The following is an 18,502-nucleotide window of genomic DNA, read 5'->3' on the forward strand; positions in this document are numbered from 1 at the left end:
TGAGATAGGGTCTCACCAAGTCGGTAAATTGCCCAGGCTGGGCTTGACATTGTAATCTTCCTGCTGAATAATACCCACTATATGGATGTACCAGTTTGTTTATCCATTCATCTACCAAAGGACATCTGGGTTGATACTAAGTTTTTGCATTGATGAATTAAGCAGCTGTAAATAATGTGTGTAGGGTTTTGTGTGGATTCTGTGTTTGTGTGGATTTTTGTGTTTCATTTAATTTGGATAAATACCAAGGAATGTGATTGCTGGTCATGTTTTATCTTCCAGCAGATTGTTTCTATTTTAACATTTAGATCTTGATGTACTTTGACTGTGGTCTTGTCATGTTGAGACTCGGCCTTTTGCATGTGGATAGCCAATTTTTCCTGCACTATTTATTAAAGAGGCTATCTTTCATCTGGTGTATGTTTTTTACCTTTTTGTCAAAGATCAGATAGCTGGATATGCCTGGGGTTGTTTCTGCATCCTCTATTCTCTGCTGAATCATTAGTTTTTCTTGATGCTATTGTGGTTTTTTTGTTGTTTTTTTTTGAGACAGGGTCTCACTATGTAGTTGAGACTGACTTGGAACTCACTATGTAACCTAGGCTAGTCTTGAACTCACAGTAATCCTCCTGCCTCAGCTTCCTAAGTGCTGGGATTACAGGCATGGGCCATCACGCCTGGCTTCTTGATGCTATTGTGAAAAATACTATTTTCCTAATTCTTTCTTCAGTGATTTCCTTGTCGAAATACACTGTTTTTTTTTTTTTTTGCATTGATTTTTGTATCCTGCTGCATTGCTAAATTTGGTTATTCTAGGAGTCTTTTGGTGGAATTTCTTAGGTCTTTCATGTAGAGAATCATGTTTGCAAATAATGATACTTCAATTCTTCCTTTCCTATTCACATCCCTTTTATTTCTTTGTCTTGCCTGATTTCTCTGGCTAATGTTTCAAGCCACTATTAACAGTAGTGGCTGTATCTGAAATTAGAAGGAAAGCTTTCAGCTTCTTCTCATTTACATGACCATTGGTTTGTTGTAAATGACTTTTATCAGATTGAGATAAGGGCCTTCTATGCCACTTTTCCTAAGGATTTTTATTATGAGTGGATGTTGGATTCTGTCAGAGGCTTTTTCTGCATCTATTGAGATAATCATGTGATTTTTGTCTTTGCTTCTGTTTATGTGATGTATTACATTTATTGCTTTGTGTATGGTTAGACATACTGTGTCCCTGAATGAAGCCTAGTCATGAGGTGTTATAATCTTTCTGATAATTTTTTTGCATTCTGTTTTGCCAGTACAGTATATTGTATCTGTATCTTGAGGGGTTTTTGCATCTGTGTTCATTAAAAAGATTGGCCTGCAGTTCTCTGTTTTGGTTGGATCCTTAATCCGGTTTTGGAATCAGGTTAATAGCTTCCAGGAATGACTCTGGGAGTACTCTTTCTCTTTGGATTTCATTAGTTTGAGGAATAATGCTAGTTAGATCTTCCCTGAAATTCTTGTAGAATTCAGCAGTGAGTCCATCTGTACTTGGGCTTTTCTTAGTGGATAGGTTATTACTGCTTCAGTTTTGTTGCCTGTTGGATAATTTTTTATTGTTGTTCTGGGAATCGAACTCAGGTCCTTGTGCTTGAGAGGCAGGTGGTAGAACCACTGAGCTAAATCCCCAGTCCAGGTCTTTTATTTTTTGGTAAGATTGGCTAATGGTTGGTCTGTTTGTTTCAAAGAAACAGCTGTTCAACTCACTTCTTTGTATTTTATTTTTTGGCTTTTTTGAGACAAGGTCTCCCTCTGTAGAGTTCAGGTTTTCCTTAAACTCACTATGTAGCCCAGGCTGGCCTTGAACTTGTGGCAATCCTCCTGACTCACCCTCCCAAATGCTAGGATTACAGACATGTGTCACCATACCCTGCCCTTGTATTGTTTTTAGTCTCAATCTCGCTAATTTCTTCTCTGATTTTTATAATTTCCTTCCTTGTACTACCTTTGATTTCTACTTTTTAAATTTATTTTATTTAATTTATTTTTTTGTGGTACCAGGCAGGGATTGAACTTGGGACCTTGCGCTTGCGAAGCAGGCAGTGGAAACACTGAGCTAAATCCCTGGCCCAACTTTTTAAATTAAAAAAATTTTTTTCTGATTCTGGGAGTTGAATTCAGGACCTTTGCACCTGCCAGGCAGGTGCAGCATCACTGAGCTACATCCCTAGCTCCTTGTATTACCTTTGGATTTGGATTGATCTTACTTTTCTAGGACCTTGAGGTGCATTAATACGGTATTTATTTGGACTCACTCTGCTTTTTATTTTTGGAACTGGGGATCAAACTCAGGACCCTGCACTTGCAAGGCAGTCAGCAGCACCATGGAGCTAAATCCCCAGTCCCTTCACTCTGCTTTTCTAGTGTGGGCATTCACAGCAGTATACTTTTCTCTTAGGACTGCTGTCATTGTGTCCCATTGGTTCTGTTATATTGTCCTGGCATTGTTTGATTCTAGAAACTGATTTCTTCTGTGATGTATTGATTATTTTAGAGTATATTGTTTAATTTCCATGCATTTGCATAATTTCTATGTTTTTTGCCATTGATATCTAGTTTTCTTGTGCTATGATTTGATTATAGGAAATAATTTCAATTATTTTGTATTTAAGCCTGCTTTATTGACTAGCATAAGGTCTTATTTTGGAGGAAGTTTTATAAGCTGCTGAGAAGAATGTATATTCTGTTGTTGTTGGGTAGAGCACTGTGGATATCTTTTTTGTGGGGGTTGTTTTTTTGAGACAGGGTCTCCACTTTGTAGTGCAGGCTAGTCTTGAACTCACTCACTACGTAGCCCAGTCTGGTGTACACCACCACACCTGGCTGTAGATGTTTATTAAGTCCATTTGTTTGATGGTTTGGCTCAACTCTCATGTTTGTTTCTTTTAAAATTTTTGTCTAGTTGATCTGTTTGTGACAGTGGAATATTGAGGTACCTGATATAATTGTGCTGATGTTTAACTGATCTTTCATGTCCAGTAGTGTTTGTTTTATGAAATTGGGTGCACCAATGTTCAGTGCATACGTGTCTATTCCTGTTGAATTGTTCCTCTGACCAGTATGTAGTGACCTGCTTTTGCTGCTTCTGATCAGTTTTGGCTTGAAGTCCACTTTATCTTACAATAACATAGCTACTCCTTGTTTTTGGGTTCCTATTGTGTGGAATATTGTTTTCCATCCTTTGATTTTTAGTATGTGAATTTCTCTCCCTCTCTCTCTCTCTGTCTCTCTCTCTCTGTCTCTGTCTGTCTGTCTGTCTGTCTGTCTCTCTCTCTCTCTCTCCTTTCTTTCTTTTGAGACAAGGTGTCATTATGCAGTTTAGGCTGGTCTTCACTCACTTTGTTGCCCAGACTGGCCTTGAACTTGTGATGATCCTCCTGCCTCAGCTTCCCGAGTGCTGGGTGTGCGCCACCATGCCTGGTTTAGTTTATGAATTTTTTTTTTTGAGTAAATGTTTTTCATGTATACAGTGCATTATTAGACATTGTTTCTTGAGCTATTCTGTCAATCAGTGTCTTTTCATTGGGAAGTTGAGACCATTCACATTGAGTTATTATTGAAAGGTACTGAGTTATTCTTGTTATTGCATGGTTTCCTATTGCTGGTTCCCCTTTTTTTCCCTCTTCTGTTTAATTGCTTACTCTGCCTGGTATATTCATTTAGTTAGACCTTTTATCATTGTTATTGTTAGCTTCATTGTCTCTCTCTCGATTATCCTTTAGAATATTTTGGAGTATTGATTTGGTGGTCATGGATTTCTTTAGGTGCTCTTTCTCATGAAAAGACCTTGTTTCTCCATCAAATTTAATAGTTTTGCAGGATATATCAGACTAGGTTGGAAGGTGTTTTAGGGCTTGAAATACTTCATTCCAAGCTCTTCTGGCCTTTAATGTTTGTGTTGGAAGCCTGCTGTAATTCTGATGGGTTTACTTTTATAAGTGTTTTGTTGTTTTTTTATGTAATAGCTTTTAAAATTCTGTTCTTGGGTTGGATTTCTGGGATTTTTTTTTTTTTTTTGGTGGTACCAGGGATTGAACTCAGGACCTTGTGCTTGCAAGGCAGGTGTGGTGCCACTAAGCTAAATCCCCAGCTGGATTTCTGTGATTTTAACTGTGTTGGCTTTCTGATTGGCTCTTTTGGTTTTTGTATACCTCACTTATTTGTAAATTTCTTTCCCCATATTTGGAAACTTTTCTGCTATTATTTCTATAGGGTTTTTTTTTATGCCATTTGTGCCGTCTTCTTATTTTTTAATAATTCCAATTAATGTTACATTGGAATCTTTGCATTATCTATTAGCTGTTGGATCAATTTTTCAGTTTTTTTGTTTAGATGTCTCTGAATACTGGTTACTCACTTTGACATTGGCTGTCTTCTGACACTCGGTCCTCACACTGGTTGCTTCTGCTTCCAATACTTTGAGTAGAATTTTTAATCTGAGTTTCTGTTTGGTTTTTTTTCATGGACTCTTAATTCTTTGCTAAATTGATCATTCATTTTTTTTGTTGTTGTTGTTGTTTAGTCAGCTAGCTTCTTTTTTTCTTTTTGTACCAGGAATCAAACTCAGGACCTATTGCTTGCCACGCAGGCACGGTGCCACTACCTACATCCCTGACCCATCAGCTAGCTTCTTATTAGTTTCTTCTGTAAACTCATTCATTGGCTTATTAGATCCATTATTTGTTTAGGTATATTTTCTTTGAGCTTGCTGAGCACTTATTGATCCATTTTTTAAAAATCAGCTGTGTGGCTTTTGATTTCTTCCCTCTCCATGCCCCATCAGTCAGCTTTGGAGGAGTTGGAAGTTTTGGGAGGCATTTTATTGCCTTGTTTTCTCATATTTCTTTCTTTTCTTTTTTTCGAGACAGTATCTTGCTATATAGTCCAAGCTTGCCGTGAACTCACTGTGTAGCCCAGGCTGATTTCAAACTTGTGGTGGTCCTCCTGCTTCAGCCTCCTGAGTGCTAGGATTATAGGCTTTTGCCACCATTCCTTTTCTGTAGGTGTGCGCCCGCGCACATGCACTGAGGTTTGCAGGTTGGTTATATGTGGTGGAAAACTTGTTGCTAATATGAAGACCTCTTTAGTCAGCGTCTCCTTTTCAGTGATGAACCCTGAGCATGTCTAACTGTAGGCCTTTTGCCTCAGTCCAGAGATCCAACCATCTTTATTATTTTGAGTATTTGCAGTATATTTGGAGTAGCACCTAGTTCTCCAGTAATGAACCACAGTATTGTTAATGAAACAAAATCAATCCAGTTAGTGGCATAAAGAGGAAGTTAATAGCAACAAGTATGCTGCCTTGACTATAGCAGTAAAATGAGTGTCAGCAGTGTCAAAGACAAACTGGATATTGATATATCCTAGGAACCAAAAATGCACCACCCTAAGACAAACCAGATGTCGACATCCAGTGAATATCTACTAAATACAACAACTATACCTCCACTAAATAGAACAATATTCAACAGTAATAGCATAGAGTTAACTATCTAAAGATTTAGAATGTTTAATGATTATACTACTGGTAGTAAAGATAAGGGGGGGCAGAGAATGAAAAAAGTAAAATTTAAAAAATCAATGGAAGATGAGGAAGAGAGAAAAGTGAGATAAAGGATCCAGTTGAGGAGGAAAATGAAATTAATAGTGATAGACAAAAGTAAGAAAAGAACAAATAAGAATTAATAAAAAATAGTGTACAAATAAAGACAAGAAAAAGTTAAAAGGAGAAGAGGGGAAAAAAGGAGAGAAAAGAACCCCAGGCAAACAAACAAAAAACAGTGAAGGAAGGTAAAGGAAAAAGCACTATTTAAAAAAAAATCCTCTGTATTTTTGGTGTGTGGTTTCTTTTTAAAATCCACAGTCTTAGAATTGAGCAAGTCATGATTTTCTCTGCCTAGTTTTATGGCCTGTGAGTTTGTGAGGTGCCCCCTGCTCCAGAGGCCCCTCTGTCTGTACACCTGACTATGGCAACTGTGCAAGCTGAGGCGCATCCTTTTTCACATTGGTAGAAAGAGAACAGTCAGACCACTGGTCTCTACTGGAATCAAGCAGACTGGACTTAAGGCCAGCACTTTCATACCACCCTCCTCTGAAAGCCACACTGGCCAGGCCTGATTTCTCATGATGGAAGGTGTGACCTTTGTCTTTCTGACCTGAGCTTAAACTTCTCAGGGAGTCTGTGTCTATTCTGCATCCTCGCAGCAGTTGTTTTCCATGGTTACTGGTTACCCAGTCACTGGCAGGGTAAGTGAAAGCCCTGAAGTGGAGTTGTTTTGTAATTGTTCTGTGGTTCAGTCTTAAACATTTAACCTTTTCCCGAGATGGTGTCTGATTAAACCCTCTCTGGCAATATAGTGGACACTGCTCTGGGCTTCTTCTGCAACTCTAACCTGCAAGGAAGTAGTCACTTTCGAAGTAAGACCCCATGTTACTTTGTAGTTTACAGTAGTCATGAGCTTCTCTTGGGGCATAGCAGGTCTGAAATTTCTCCTCTGGTCTGTTGACTCTCCAAGCTTACTTTCTCTCCCTGGGTGTTGGGCCTTGTCCGCAATGAGGTTGGTGGGTTGGTCAGTGCCTCTGCTGCTCCGTACGGAGGAGAAACAAAATACAGAGCCAGCCTAGAGTTGGAGGTGACCATAGCCAGGGTATGAATCTACAGGTGCAGAGTTAGTTGTAATCCTAACATATGGCTCAGGTCCATCTGGTCCATGGGTACATGGAAGCATGGTCTTTGAAATTCATGGGGGTGTGGATTCAAATCGGGTGGGATTTTATTTCTGAATTTTCAGAGTTCTTTTTTATTTTATTTTATTTTTTATTATTTACTTACTTATTTATTGGTACTGGGAATTGAACTCGGGCCCTTGCTACTTGCGAGGCAGGCGCTGGAACCACTGAACTAAATCCCCAACCCTATTTTATTTTTTGAGACAGAGTTTCACTGTGCAGTTTAGGCCGACTTTGGGCTCATTACATTAGCCTAGGCTGGCCTCAAACTGGGGGATCTTCCTACTTAGCCTCCCAAGTGCTGGGATTACAGGTTTGTACAACCACACCCAACAAGAGTTTTTTTAATGGCTTGTCTTTTTTTTGGATGGGGGGGCATTGAACTCAGGACCTTGTGCTTACAAGGCAGGTGAGGTTCCACTGAGCTAAATAGCCAGCTGACTTTTCTTTTTGTTCTCTTGACAGTGTCCTTTTTTTTAGTAGTACTGGATATTGAACCCAGGGCCTTTGCACTGGACTATACATCCCCAGCCCTGTTTTATTTTTATTTTGAGACAAGGTTTACTAAATGACTAAGATTCTTGGTCTGATTTCAACCTTGTGATCCTCCTGCTTTAGCTTCTTAGAGTGCTGGGATTACAGGTGTGCACCACCACGCCTAGTTTGATAGTGTCTTTTGCAGAGAAGTAGTTTTTAATTTTAATGAAGTTCAACAACCTATCAATTATTTCTTTCACAGATCATGCCTTTTTTTTTTTTCCTTTGGTGCTGGGACCTTGTGTTGCTACATACTGTTGTGTTGTACTTTATATCGCTGAGCTCCATTCCCCAGTCTGGATCATGCCTTTCAGGCTGTGTCTAAAAACCATCAGTTTGGGGGTATAATTTAATTGTAGAATGTTTGCCTCACGTATAGGAGGCCCTTAGCACTGCAGGAAAAAATAGTATTAGCACACAGTGCTAATAATGAGGGCAATATAAATGTCCATCTAGATTTTCTCCTATATTATTGTATAGGAGCTTTATAGCTTCAATTTTATAGTTAGATTTATAATCTACCTTGTTAATTTTTGTGAAGGGTGATATAAGGTGTGTGTCTAGATTCAGTCTCCCCCACCCCAGTACTGAGGATCAAACTCATGACCTTGCACTTGTGAGGCAGGTGCAGCACCACTGACCTAAATCCCTGGCCCTAGGTTCATTTTTTTTTTTTTTTTGCATATAGGTGCTCAGTTGTTCCAGAACCATTTGTTGAAAAGAATGTCTTGCTCCATCCATTGTGTTGCCTTGGCTCCCTTATCAAAGATCAGGTTTGGTTTTGGACTCTCCATTCTGTCCCATTGATTTATTTGCCCATTCTTTTGCTAATACTGCACTGTCTCAATTACCATAGCTGTCTTAAATATTGAAGTTTGGAGGCCAGGGATTTAGCTCCGTGATGCCACCATTGCCTGCCTACAAGCTCAAGGTCCCGAGTTTGATCCCTGGTACCAAAAAAAAACCAAAACAAATATTTAAATTGGGTAGTATTAGTTCTCTACACTTTCAATATTATACTGTCTAGTCTGTCTTTTTTATCTTTTTATATAAATTTTAGAATTTGTTTGTTGATACCCACAAAATGACTTGTTGGGTGTCCTGTTTGTTTTGTACTAGAAAACTCAACACAGCGTAAATGCAGATACTCAGTTGTGCAAAAGAGCAGCTAATGCTTAAGTACAAATACACACGATTTTTTAATTAAATTAAATTAAATTATTATTTTTTAATTGAGTTTATTGGTACATATTAGGGATACAGTACAGTTACATTCATTGTTGGGATCTTGTACCTCTACATGACAGGTCTTGGTTCTCATTTTTTCCCCTTGTCCCTGCCCTCCCTACACCCCCTATTCCCCTCCTCCCCTCCCCATTTGCAAACACCTTATTTCCATCTTTTCATTTTCTCACATTTTTTCCTTTTCCCTTATTACCCTTACCCTACCCATCCCACCTTCCCTACACCTTTAGCCCTTTTCTTCCCATTTCACAATGTCAGTTATCTCATTAGGATCCAACGATTTTTTTGATTTATAAATACTTAGCACAACTCAGGTCCTGCAAGTGTCTGGACTCAGTCCGCTGTCTCACACGATATGACTCCCTCAACTTCATATAATCAATACATAGAACAGAGGTGCCACTGGCTGAACATGATCACAGTATGCCCCTCTCCGAGAGCCTTTTCCAATCCCAAAGACATGATCTGGCCAGGACAAAGATGGTTAGAATTTTTCAAAGATCAGTGGCTCATAACAGTTAAATGTTCTCCATGATTCTCATGGTTTCCCACTTGCTGGGATTTTGATTGGGATTGTATTAAATCTACAGATGAAATTGGGAAGAACTGCTGTCTTGAAAATATTCAGGCCAGGTGTGGTGTGCTAATCAGTCCCAGCACTAGGGAGACTGAGGCAGGAGGATTGCTGGGAGTTTCAGGCCAGCCCAGGGTACATAGTAAGTTCAAGGCCAGTCTAAATTACACAGCAAGATCCTGTCTCAAAAAACAAAAAGAAAAAGAAAAAAAAAATACAGTCTTTCTATGAACAGTTAGTTGTTCCATGTGTTTAGTTATTTAATAATTTTCATCAGAATTTAATAGTTTTTCCTCATGTAAGTCTTGCACATATTTATTAATTTACATCTAAATATTTCATTATAAATGATAATGGGTTTTGTTTTTGTTTTGGTACAAGGGATCGAACCCAGGGCTTCCTCATGTTACTCAAATCTTATATCACTGTGCTATATCTCTAGCCCTTTTTTATTTTGAAATAGCATCTTATTAAGTTGTCGAGGCTGGCCTTGAATTTGATCTCACTACCTCCATCATTTTAGTAGCTGGGACTTCGGGGGTGCACAATCACACATGGTTTATTTATATGTCTTTAATTTCAAATTCCACCTGTCCATTGCTGGTATATAGGAAAGTAGTTTACCTCTATATATTAATCCTGTACCCTGAAATCTTACCATAGTATCTTATTCCAGGAGGTTTTTTTGTCAATTCTTTTCGTTTTCTACATAGACAATTAGTCATGTCACCTGTTTTATTTCTTCGTTCCTAATCTGTGCACTTTATTTCCTTTCCTTGACTCTAGGCACTAATTGGGATTTCTAATATGATGTTGAAAGGAGTAGTTAAAGAAAATATCTTTCCTGGTTCTTGTTTTTATTATTTATTTTTATATAATTTTTACAGTACTGGGAATGGAACCCAGAGGTGTGTTACTACTGAGAGTTACATCTCTAACCCTTTTTATTTTTTTATTTTGAGATTAGGGTCTCACTAAGTTGTCCCCTTTGGCCTTGGCCTGTTTCCTCCAGCCTCAGCCTCTCAGACTGTTGGGATGGTTCCTGTTTTTAGTGGGAAGCTTTTGAAGTTGTCACCATTAGGTATGCTTTTAGCTGTAGTTTTTATGGATTTCATTGTTAAGCTGAAGTTCCACTCCATTGTTTTCTGAGAGTTTACTTTTTATCATGAATGGTTGTTAGATTTTGTCAAATGCCTTTTCTACATCTATTGATGCTGCTCGTCATTCCAAAGTGAGAAATTGCAAAAGTGAAAAAGGACTTCATTTGAGATTGTAGGAAATGCAGTTCTGGAGACATGAGTTCAGATAGCTCTGAATCTGTTCTGAGGAAGGCAGGTAAAGTGGGGCTTACATGCTGAAAAGAAGGGGGCCACATGACTGATAGAAGATGAAGACAAGAATGTATAAGCAGAATAAAAATCTCCATAAAACAAGAGTCAGTAACCTTTTGAGATGTATCTTGAGCCTCTGAACGCAGCATGAATTGTCCAGTTGTTCCAGATGACCCCGGTCAAAGGGCAAAGGTGACCACAGTTGTAATCAGGTAGCTTAACCTGTGCATGTGTTTGCTACTGTAGAGGCCCTAATTCCATTTTGAAAGGCTCTTTCAGTGTTTCTTTCATTATGATGAAAACACCTTGTTGGTATGTTTAATTATATTAGCTGAATTTTGTTGACCTTTTAATCCTGTGATTAAGTCTCAGTCTTTGATGAACCAGGGCTCCTAGACCAGGAACTTCACCAGTGCTTTTAATTTTTACCAGCCTTAGCTAGGGCAGTATAGAATAATGTATTTCCCTTCTCCCAAGTAGGTTACACTCTGAGAAAACCACAGCAGATTAGGTACTGACAAAATAGCTTCTCCAGAGGGCAGACAGACTATTAAAAAAGACAGACTGCTATGGGGGCGTTGCTTTTCTTTTTAAGTTTAGTTTTGTTTTTTGGTACTGGGAATTAAAGGCAGGGCCTGTGTAGTGAGCTATATTCCCAGGCTTTTTTTTTTTTTTTTTTAATGGAGTTTTGTTAAAGTTAGCTGCTCGGGAAGGACCTGAACTTTGGATTCTCCTGCTTCAGTCTCCTAAGTGCTGGGGTTATAGAAATGCCACAATGCTGGGATGTATTTGAAAATGCTTTCTTTTCTCCTCCATCTCTTGGGAGCATGGGATTCCCCCCCACCTCCATAGTTACTGTAAGACCTGGTAGAGTTTCAGGAAGTTAAAAAAATTTGTGATTCTATGATTGATCCCCCTGAAGTGTTTTTTTCTTGTTGTGGTGGTTATTTCTTGTTTTAAGTACTGGGAGCTGAACCCTGGGCCTTTACTATGAACCACATCCCAGTCCCTTCTTAAAAATAAATTTGTTTATGTTTTGGCTTTTTTGAGACAGCATCTCACTGTGTATTCTAGGTTGGCCCTGAATTCACTATGTAGCCCAGCCTGGCCTCTTAACTCGTGGTGATCCTGTTGCCTCACTCAGCTTCCTGAGTGTTGGGATTGCAAGTGTGTGCCACTGCACCCACTACTCAAAAACTTTTTTGAGACAGGGTCTTGGTAAGTCACTCAGTTACCCAGGTTGGGTTCTGCCTTGCAGTCGTTTTGTCCTAGCCTTCTACAGTCTGAGATTACAGGTGCTACCAAACCTGGCCTCCCCTTAAGTTTCTTACTATGTGTTGTCCACACTGAGCACCCAGAAATGTTTTAGTTGTTTTACAGATTTTCTCACCTCACACTGATTCCCCTGGCTGTTTCTGTTCTGACAGTGTATTGTTCTGTTTCTGCCTGTCTGTTCATTTTTGGGGGGTGGGTACCGGCGATTGAACTTGGGTCCTTGTGCTTGCAAGGCAGGCAGCGGAACCACTGAGCTAAATTCCCAGTTCTGCCTGTTCAGTTTTAGAGGTGCATTCTGCCCTGTGACCTCATTTCACTAATGTATCGGATAATTGATTTCCCCCCCAGTTTGTTTAGCTTTTTGTTTGTTTGGATCAAGTGACTTCTTCCAAGTTATTTTCTGTCCTGGTAGTACTGGGGATTGAACCCAGGGCTTTTGCACTGAGTGCATCCCCAGTCCTTTTCATTTTTTCATTTCGAGACAGACGCTTCATAAGTCACTAAGTTGCTCTGGCTAAGTTTAAATCTATGATTCTCTGCCTCAGCCTTTCACAATACAATGCTGGGATTACAGGAGTGCTTGGATCTTCTAAAGCATCTTATGTTGTGCCAGACTAAAAGCCAGAAATTTGAATGGTGCATTATTTTATTTATTTTTGGTTCTGGGCATTGAACTTAGGCCCTCCCTCATACTAAGCATGCATGTGCCCTCCTGAAGAACTTCACCCTCAGCCTGAGTGGTATTTCAATACCTACTCTATGCTTGTGTATGTGCTTCAACCTCTAAACTGATTCCTGGTCGTCCCCCCCCCCAGTTGCTTTTTCACACCATTCTGCTTCGGCCTGGGGACAGCCTTTATTTTTAGCTTTCCACACTGAGATTGTAATCTCCACCTCTTTCACAATGTATTTACACATCCCAGTCAGTGTGCTTAGTACTCCTTTTATTGAGTATTGCTATAGCACAGGGATTCATGCTAAATGGATCAGAAAGCAAGGTCTGAGAGATCAGCGTGGATTAGAGGGGATGCCTGGACCACTACTTGAGAAAGTGGAAGTACTGAATCCTGAAAGGACCTTTCAAGCAGGAAGCGTAGACAGAGGAAGACTACAAAAATACAAAATGCTAAGGAGAAAGGCTTGAAATTTGTACTTCTGGAACTGGTTCTGGGATGGCCTGGGGGAAATCTAAGAGAGGAGAGAGACTAGAATCTGGGAGTTAGGAGAGGAAGCTGCTGTAATGTAGACCACAAAGGAGAACTTGCATTTGAGCACACCTTAATGGAGGAAAGAATTTGGAAGATAAGGAGAGGACCTGGCTTTGGAGATTAGGAAGACTTTTGAGCCTGGGAAAAGGGTGCTACTATTGTTGTTGAATCAGCAGGAAGACATTATTTTGTTTTCTTGCTTGTGTGTTTGTTTGTTGAGACAGGGTCTCACTGTAACTCAGGCTGGCCTTGAACTCACAGTTATCTTCCTGCTTTGGCCTCCTAAGTGCTGGGATCACAGGTGTGTGCCACCATGACTGGCTAGGAAGACTTTTTTTTTTGTACCAGGGATCGGAGGCAGGTGCAGCACCATTGAGCTAAATCCCCAGCCCAGTAAGACATTATTTTGAATAGTGATAGGAAAAGATTATGAGTTGGAAGTCAAGCTAGAGATAGATTGGTGTTTCATTTTGGGGAGGGGAAAATAGATAAAAGTTGCAGAGAAAGTATTAAAAATCAGAAGTAATTTTCAAATGGGAGATTTTTGCCCCTCCCTCTGATATCTGATAATGACTAGACACAAATTTGATTGTCATGATGTGGTAGAGGTCCAATTGGTGAAGAGCAAGGATATCTCTGAAGTCTCTCAGTGCATAGCATAGCCACCTCTTTCCCTCAGCGATGAATCATCCTACCCAAATGTTAGCACTGTTGAGTTTGAGCAACCCTGGAGAGGAGAACTTGAGATAGAGCTTTACGCTCTTCCTTCTGTCATCTCTCAAAGATTAACTTTTGCTTTGCACTTGATGCTCATTATGAACAGCTGACATCTCATGGACTCCTTATAAGCATTTCTACTAAATTATGCTGCTTTAGGCTTGGAGGCATTGAGTGACTTGGCCAACATCGTAGGGCTCATCTGTGCAGAGGCAGGAGTCCCTCTGGACTAGACTTCAAAGCCTGTTCTCCATGTGTGTAACTGGGGGCCATATTGGGGAATGAACCCCAGGGCTTCACACTGTTACAACCCTAGCCTTTTTATATTATTTTGTTTATTTTTTTATTTTGAGACAGAGTCTCACTAAATTGCTAAATTGGCCGGGCTGGGTTTGATCTTGTGATCCTCCTGTCTCAGCCTCCCAGAGTGCTGAGACTCTCACACCTGGCTCAAAACCTATTTTAATTGTGCTCTGTGTTGAGAGGTCCAGGTTGAGATATCCATTCTTGATTACTACCTATAGATACTTATGATTTTACTGCACTTCCCCCACACACACTCTTGAGTCGTGGTTGTTTTAAATTAAGTTTTAGACGGCTAGAAAACATTTTCCAAAAATCTACTTTTTTTTTTGTATTGTGTTTAAATTCAGTAACTGTTTTGTTAATGTACTATGTTCTATTTTTATTTTCCATGTAGCCAGCCCTATGGCCAAGCTTCTTTTTCTGCCATATATTTGGGTAAAAAGAAAAAAGGATTTATACAATGCTAGATCCAAGGAGATGGAGGGGCTTATTTGCCTATCACCATCTCACCATGTACAGGTGTGTTGGGGTCTTTTATAACAAAACCACGTGGAAAGGAATGTAGTGGAACAATTTCATCCCTTTATGGACCCAGTCTCCTCTCCTCCCTCCCTTGCCTTAAGGGAGTGTATTTGGGTTTGACCTCCTGGTGCCCGGATGTACATATTCTGTCATTTCCTCTGGGAGAGGAGAGGAGGGTGACCCATTTATGCCCTAGGCCTGAGGGAGTCTGGATTCCACTTGACTCAAAGGAATTAAGCTTCCATTTTGCAGTACCTGTTACACTTTGACTTTTGGATGACTCTCTTTCCTAAACTGCCTGCTGTGTTTTCTCCTGAGTCAGGCCCTAGCCCTAGTCCCCTGTATGTGGCACTGAATGCTATGTGTCTTATGGGAAGTTTGCAGAGGGTTTCGGTTTTGTTTTATTTTTGCTTTTCAGTAAAATAGAGATGCTTAGGTGTAGATCAGGTAACTTGCCCTTTTGAGTTTCTCTGGAACAGATGATTCCTCGGGTTTATCATTTGCTTGGTATAGGTAACAGCTTATTTTACTGAGATGCTGTCTGACATAAGATAGTTGACTTTTGTTACAAAGGATTGTGCTGCAGACTTTTGAACAGTGGACCCAATGCAAAGAAAGACAATAGGGGAGAGAAAAACAAGTTGTCTAGTTCTAGAACCTTCTCTCAGGTCGAGGATGGAAAAGCCACCAAAAAGCAAATTAGTCCTTGTTATCATGTATTTTTTTTTGAAAGAATAACTTCTTGATCTTTTATAGGATTCAGTCAGACATTTCAGGAATAAAAGGGAAAATGGGTTATAACAGTCCTAGAAAGTACCCAGAATATTATCTTGACTGGAGGAAGGAAGTTTTCAGGAAAGGTTCGATTAAGTAGAGCCCAAATCACAGTTATTTTTCCATAGTCTTGTTTGTATGTTTGTTTTGGTACCAGAGATGAACTCAGGCCCTTGTACTTGCGGGGCAGGCAGCAGAACCACTGAGCTAAATCCCCACCCCTTTCCATAGGCTTTTTAAGAGAAAGTGCAAGGACTGAAGTTCGATCCCTGGTGCCAAAACAAAAAAAAAAGTGTGAAATAAAAAAAAAAAAAAAAGCAAGATTATTATAAGAATCACAAACATTCTCTAGTACAACTAGATCTTCTTATTCCTAGGCACAGTATTTGACTTAGTGATCACTGCCTTTTTTTTTTTAATCAAACAGTGTGGGGCATTGGTGCCAAAGACCTTGCCTCTTTCATTTTGGCTGTCACTAAACAGTAATTGACAGCTTACTCACTAAAGCCTATGAGCCACAGAGATGGCAGAGAACACAATAGATGAAGGATTTCCAGGTTGTGAGCTTGTTTTGGCCAAACTAGCCTTCTTTCCTTCTGTGAGAGTATGGGACAAACTTCTAATCAAGCCACACAGTTTAGAACAGTAACTCATTTCTTTGCTCTGGAATTTATTTGAACATTTAAGAGACAAGAAGAAAAACAAAGGCTTTTAACTCTGGTGTAATCCCTCTGTGGTAACCATAAAGCCCATGTTGGTTGTGACTGGATGTGGCAGAGGATTCTGATTGTTGCCCTGGGGATAGCAGAAAACTTGTTAAATATGATGTATTTATATCTAGGGAAGATTATCTAGAAGCACATTCAATTTTTTTAACTTGTTAAGAAAAAATATCACATTGCTTATTTTTTTAAAAAACAGATTGATTATGCAGTAGTTCACTACTGTACTATTTATATCCCACCGAGCATGACACTGGGTCCAGCAGACCCATCCCTTACTTTTCTACTGTAAATTTGTGCTTTAGTGTAATAGTAGCTACTTGTGCATCTCAGTACCTTTCCCTGAGGGATACAGGAAACAATCTATGTGCTTACCCACTTGGTATGATGAATGGTGAGGTGTGTGCATGTGTGCAAAAGTGGCACAGTGGGATTTTTACCCATGTTGTGCTCCATCTAACTGGTTTTGTGTATGTTTACTCAAGCATCACAGAGGGTCCAATAGACTCATACCATTCTAGGATTTGTAATTTTAAAAAGTTTTCTTTTGGCCAGGCGTGGGTGGCACACGCCTGTAATCCCAGCACTTGGGAGGCTGAGGCAGGAGGATCGCTGTGAGTTCGAGACCAGCCTGGGCTACATAGTGAGTTCCAGGTCCGTCTCAACTACATAGTGAGACCCTGTCTCAAAAAACCGAAAAAAAAAAAAGTTTTCTTTTGATTTTTCTGGTAGAAGTAGCCCAATTTAGTACATGAAAAACTAGATTTACAAGTTTTGGAGGATGTCAAAAGTGAATCATTGTCAGATTACTCATGCATGATGAAGATGATCCACTATGATAAAATACATGTTTTCATTGTACTATGATCTTTTTTTTTTTTTGGTACCAGGGATTGAACTTGGGTCCTTGTGCTTGCAAGGCAGGCCACTGAACCACTGAGCTAAATCCCTGGCAATAAAATACATGTTTTCATAACAAAAGTGGTGTGAGTGTGATGATGATGGCAATTTTGACATTGGCTGTGTGAGCCAAAGTTCCTTTAACAATGAATTGGAACAAGAATCGACTGATGTAGACACAGGGAATGCATATCTCCTTGATTCAGATGATGAAGAAAACATATTTGACTAGTTGAAATGTTGCAAAATGGCCACACAACCAAATGGAACAATTCAGTGTTAGAACTAGGTCTGAAAATAATAGCAAGGGTCTTGGCAGGGGTGAAATGTATTGGATAGAAAGCCAGCACTGCCATTCAGTATTGGAAATTTTAACAGATGAAGTGCTACAAGATGGTGTGAAATACACAAAGGCTGAAATGCAAGTAAGACGTTCTGCATGCACCAATAGCCATATGTAAAAATGTACTTATTATAACACAGCACTAGCCAAACTAAAAATATTCATAGGTCTGTTGTATTTAGCAGGATTTCTCATGGTAATTGTAGGAATATAAAAGCAGTGGGTCAAAATATGGCATGAAATTTTATGCCCTTATAGATGTGAAGATTTATAGTTTCAATTTAGACATTTATCTTGGAACTCAGCTATCAGGTCCTTATTTCGTATAGTAATGAACCAAATGATGTTTTGAATAGACTTGTTGCTCCCATCTCTCAAACTAATCGGAATGTGACATTTGACGATTGGTTTACCAGTTTTCAGTGAATGTTGCATTTGCTAACAGCATAAGTTGACCAGTGGGGGTGGGGGAACTGTACATGGAAACAAAGCAAAATTCCAAATGAAATGTTGCAGTTTCAAAAGAGAGAATTATATAGCACGGTCTTTGGATTTCAAAAAGATTTACATTGGCCTCATATATGGTAAAGAAAAACAACTGGTACTGCTGATGTCAGCAATGCATCATGATGGGACTATTGATAGGCAAACCTCAACAAAATGGAAGCCTAATATGGAAACTTTCTACAGTAAAACCAAAGAGGGAGTAATGTTGTCGGTGAGTTATACAGCAACTATGGTGTCACTTGGCCAATGGTTGTATTTTACTTGATCCTAAACATGTGTGGCATAAATAGTTTGATAGATTACAAAGAAAATAACAAATGCAAAATATCACAGAGAAATTTTCTTGGGTATTAGGACTGGTATTCATTAGAGATCATTTATATCAGAGGAAAAACAAAATGTTTCTACCCAAGGAACTATGCAAAAAATTGTGGAGTATATTGCTGAGCTGACAGGTGAACAGACAGGTGCAGTTTCACAAAGACTTATAACGACAGGAAAACCAAAAAAAAGATGTCAATTGTGCCCTACGAGAAAGGACAGGAAAACAAGCCATACAGGCTATCAGTGTAAGTGATACATATGGAACATGCAGTTGTCATGTGTGAAGAAGGCCTTGGGTATGACAGTTAAAGCAAAGATTATTTCTGTGGTATACTTTCATTTGTGTTTACATTGTAGTTCACATAGGTTTTTTGTTTTGTTTTGTTTTGTTTTTTTTGGTACTGGGGATTGAACTTGGGTCCTTGCACTTGCGAGGCAGGTGGCGG

General features: G+C 39.4%; 1 protein-coding gene across 6 annotated transcripts in view; it reads left to right on the top strand.

Annotated features, from left to right (window-relative positions):
* The window catches only part of Chka (choline kinase alpha), a 65,147-nt gene that overhangs the window by 7,004 nt on the left and 39,641 nt on the right, over nt 1-18,502 (top strand). The window contains exon 2 of one of the 6 annotated variants that reach the window (XM_033756622.1): nt 7,997-8,081. The exons of 4 other annotated variants lie outside the window; for them this stretch is intronic. In XM_033756622.1, the coding sequence (XP_033612513.1) occupies nt 8,032-8,081 (50 nt within the window). In that variant the 5' untranslated portion in view covers nt 7,997-8,031. Of the gene's footprint in view, nt 1-7,996; nt 8,082-18,502 lie in introns of those variants that run through there. One more of the 6 variants, XM_033756624.1, reaches the window with a different exon arrangement.

Source organism: Fukomys damarensis, unplaced genomic scaffold (genome assembly GCF_012274545.1).
Source record: "Fukomys damarensis isolate Sample0158 unplaced genomic scaffold, DMR_v1.0_HiC HiC_scaffold_27, whole genome shotgun sequence".
NCBI classification, from domain to species: Eukaryota; Metazoa; Chordata; class Mammalia; order Rodentia; family Bathyergidae; genus Fukomys; species Fukomys damarensis.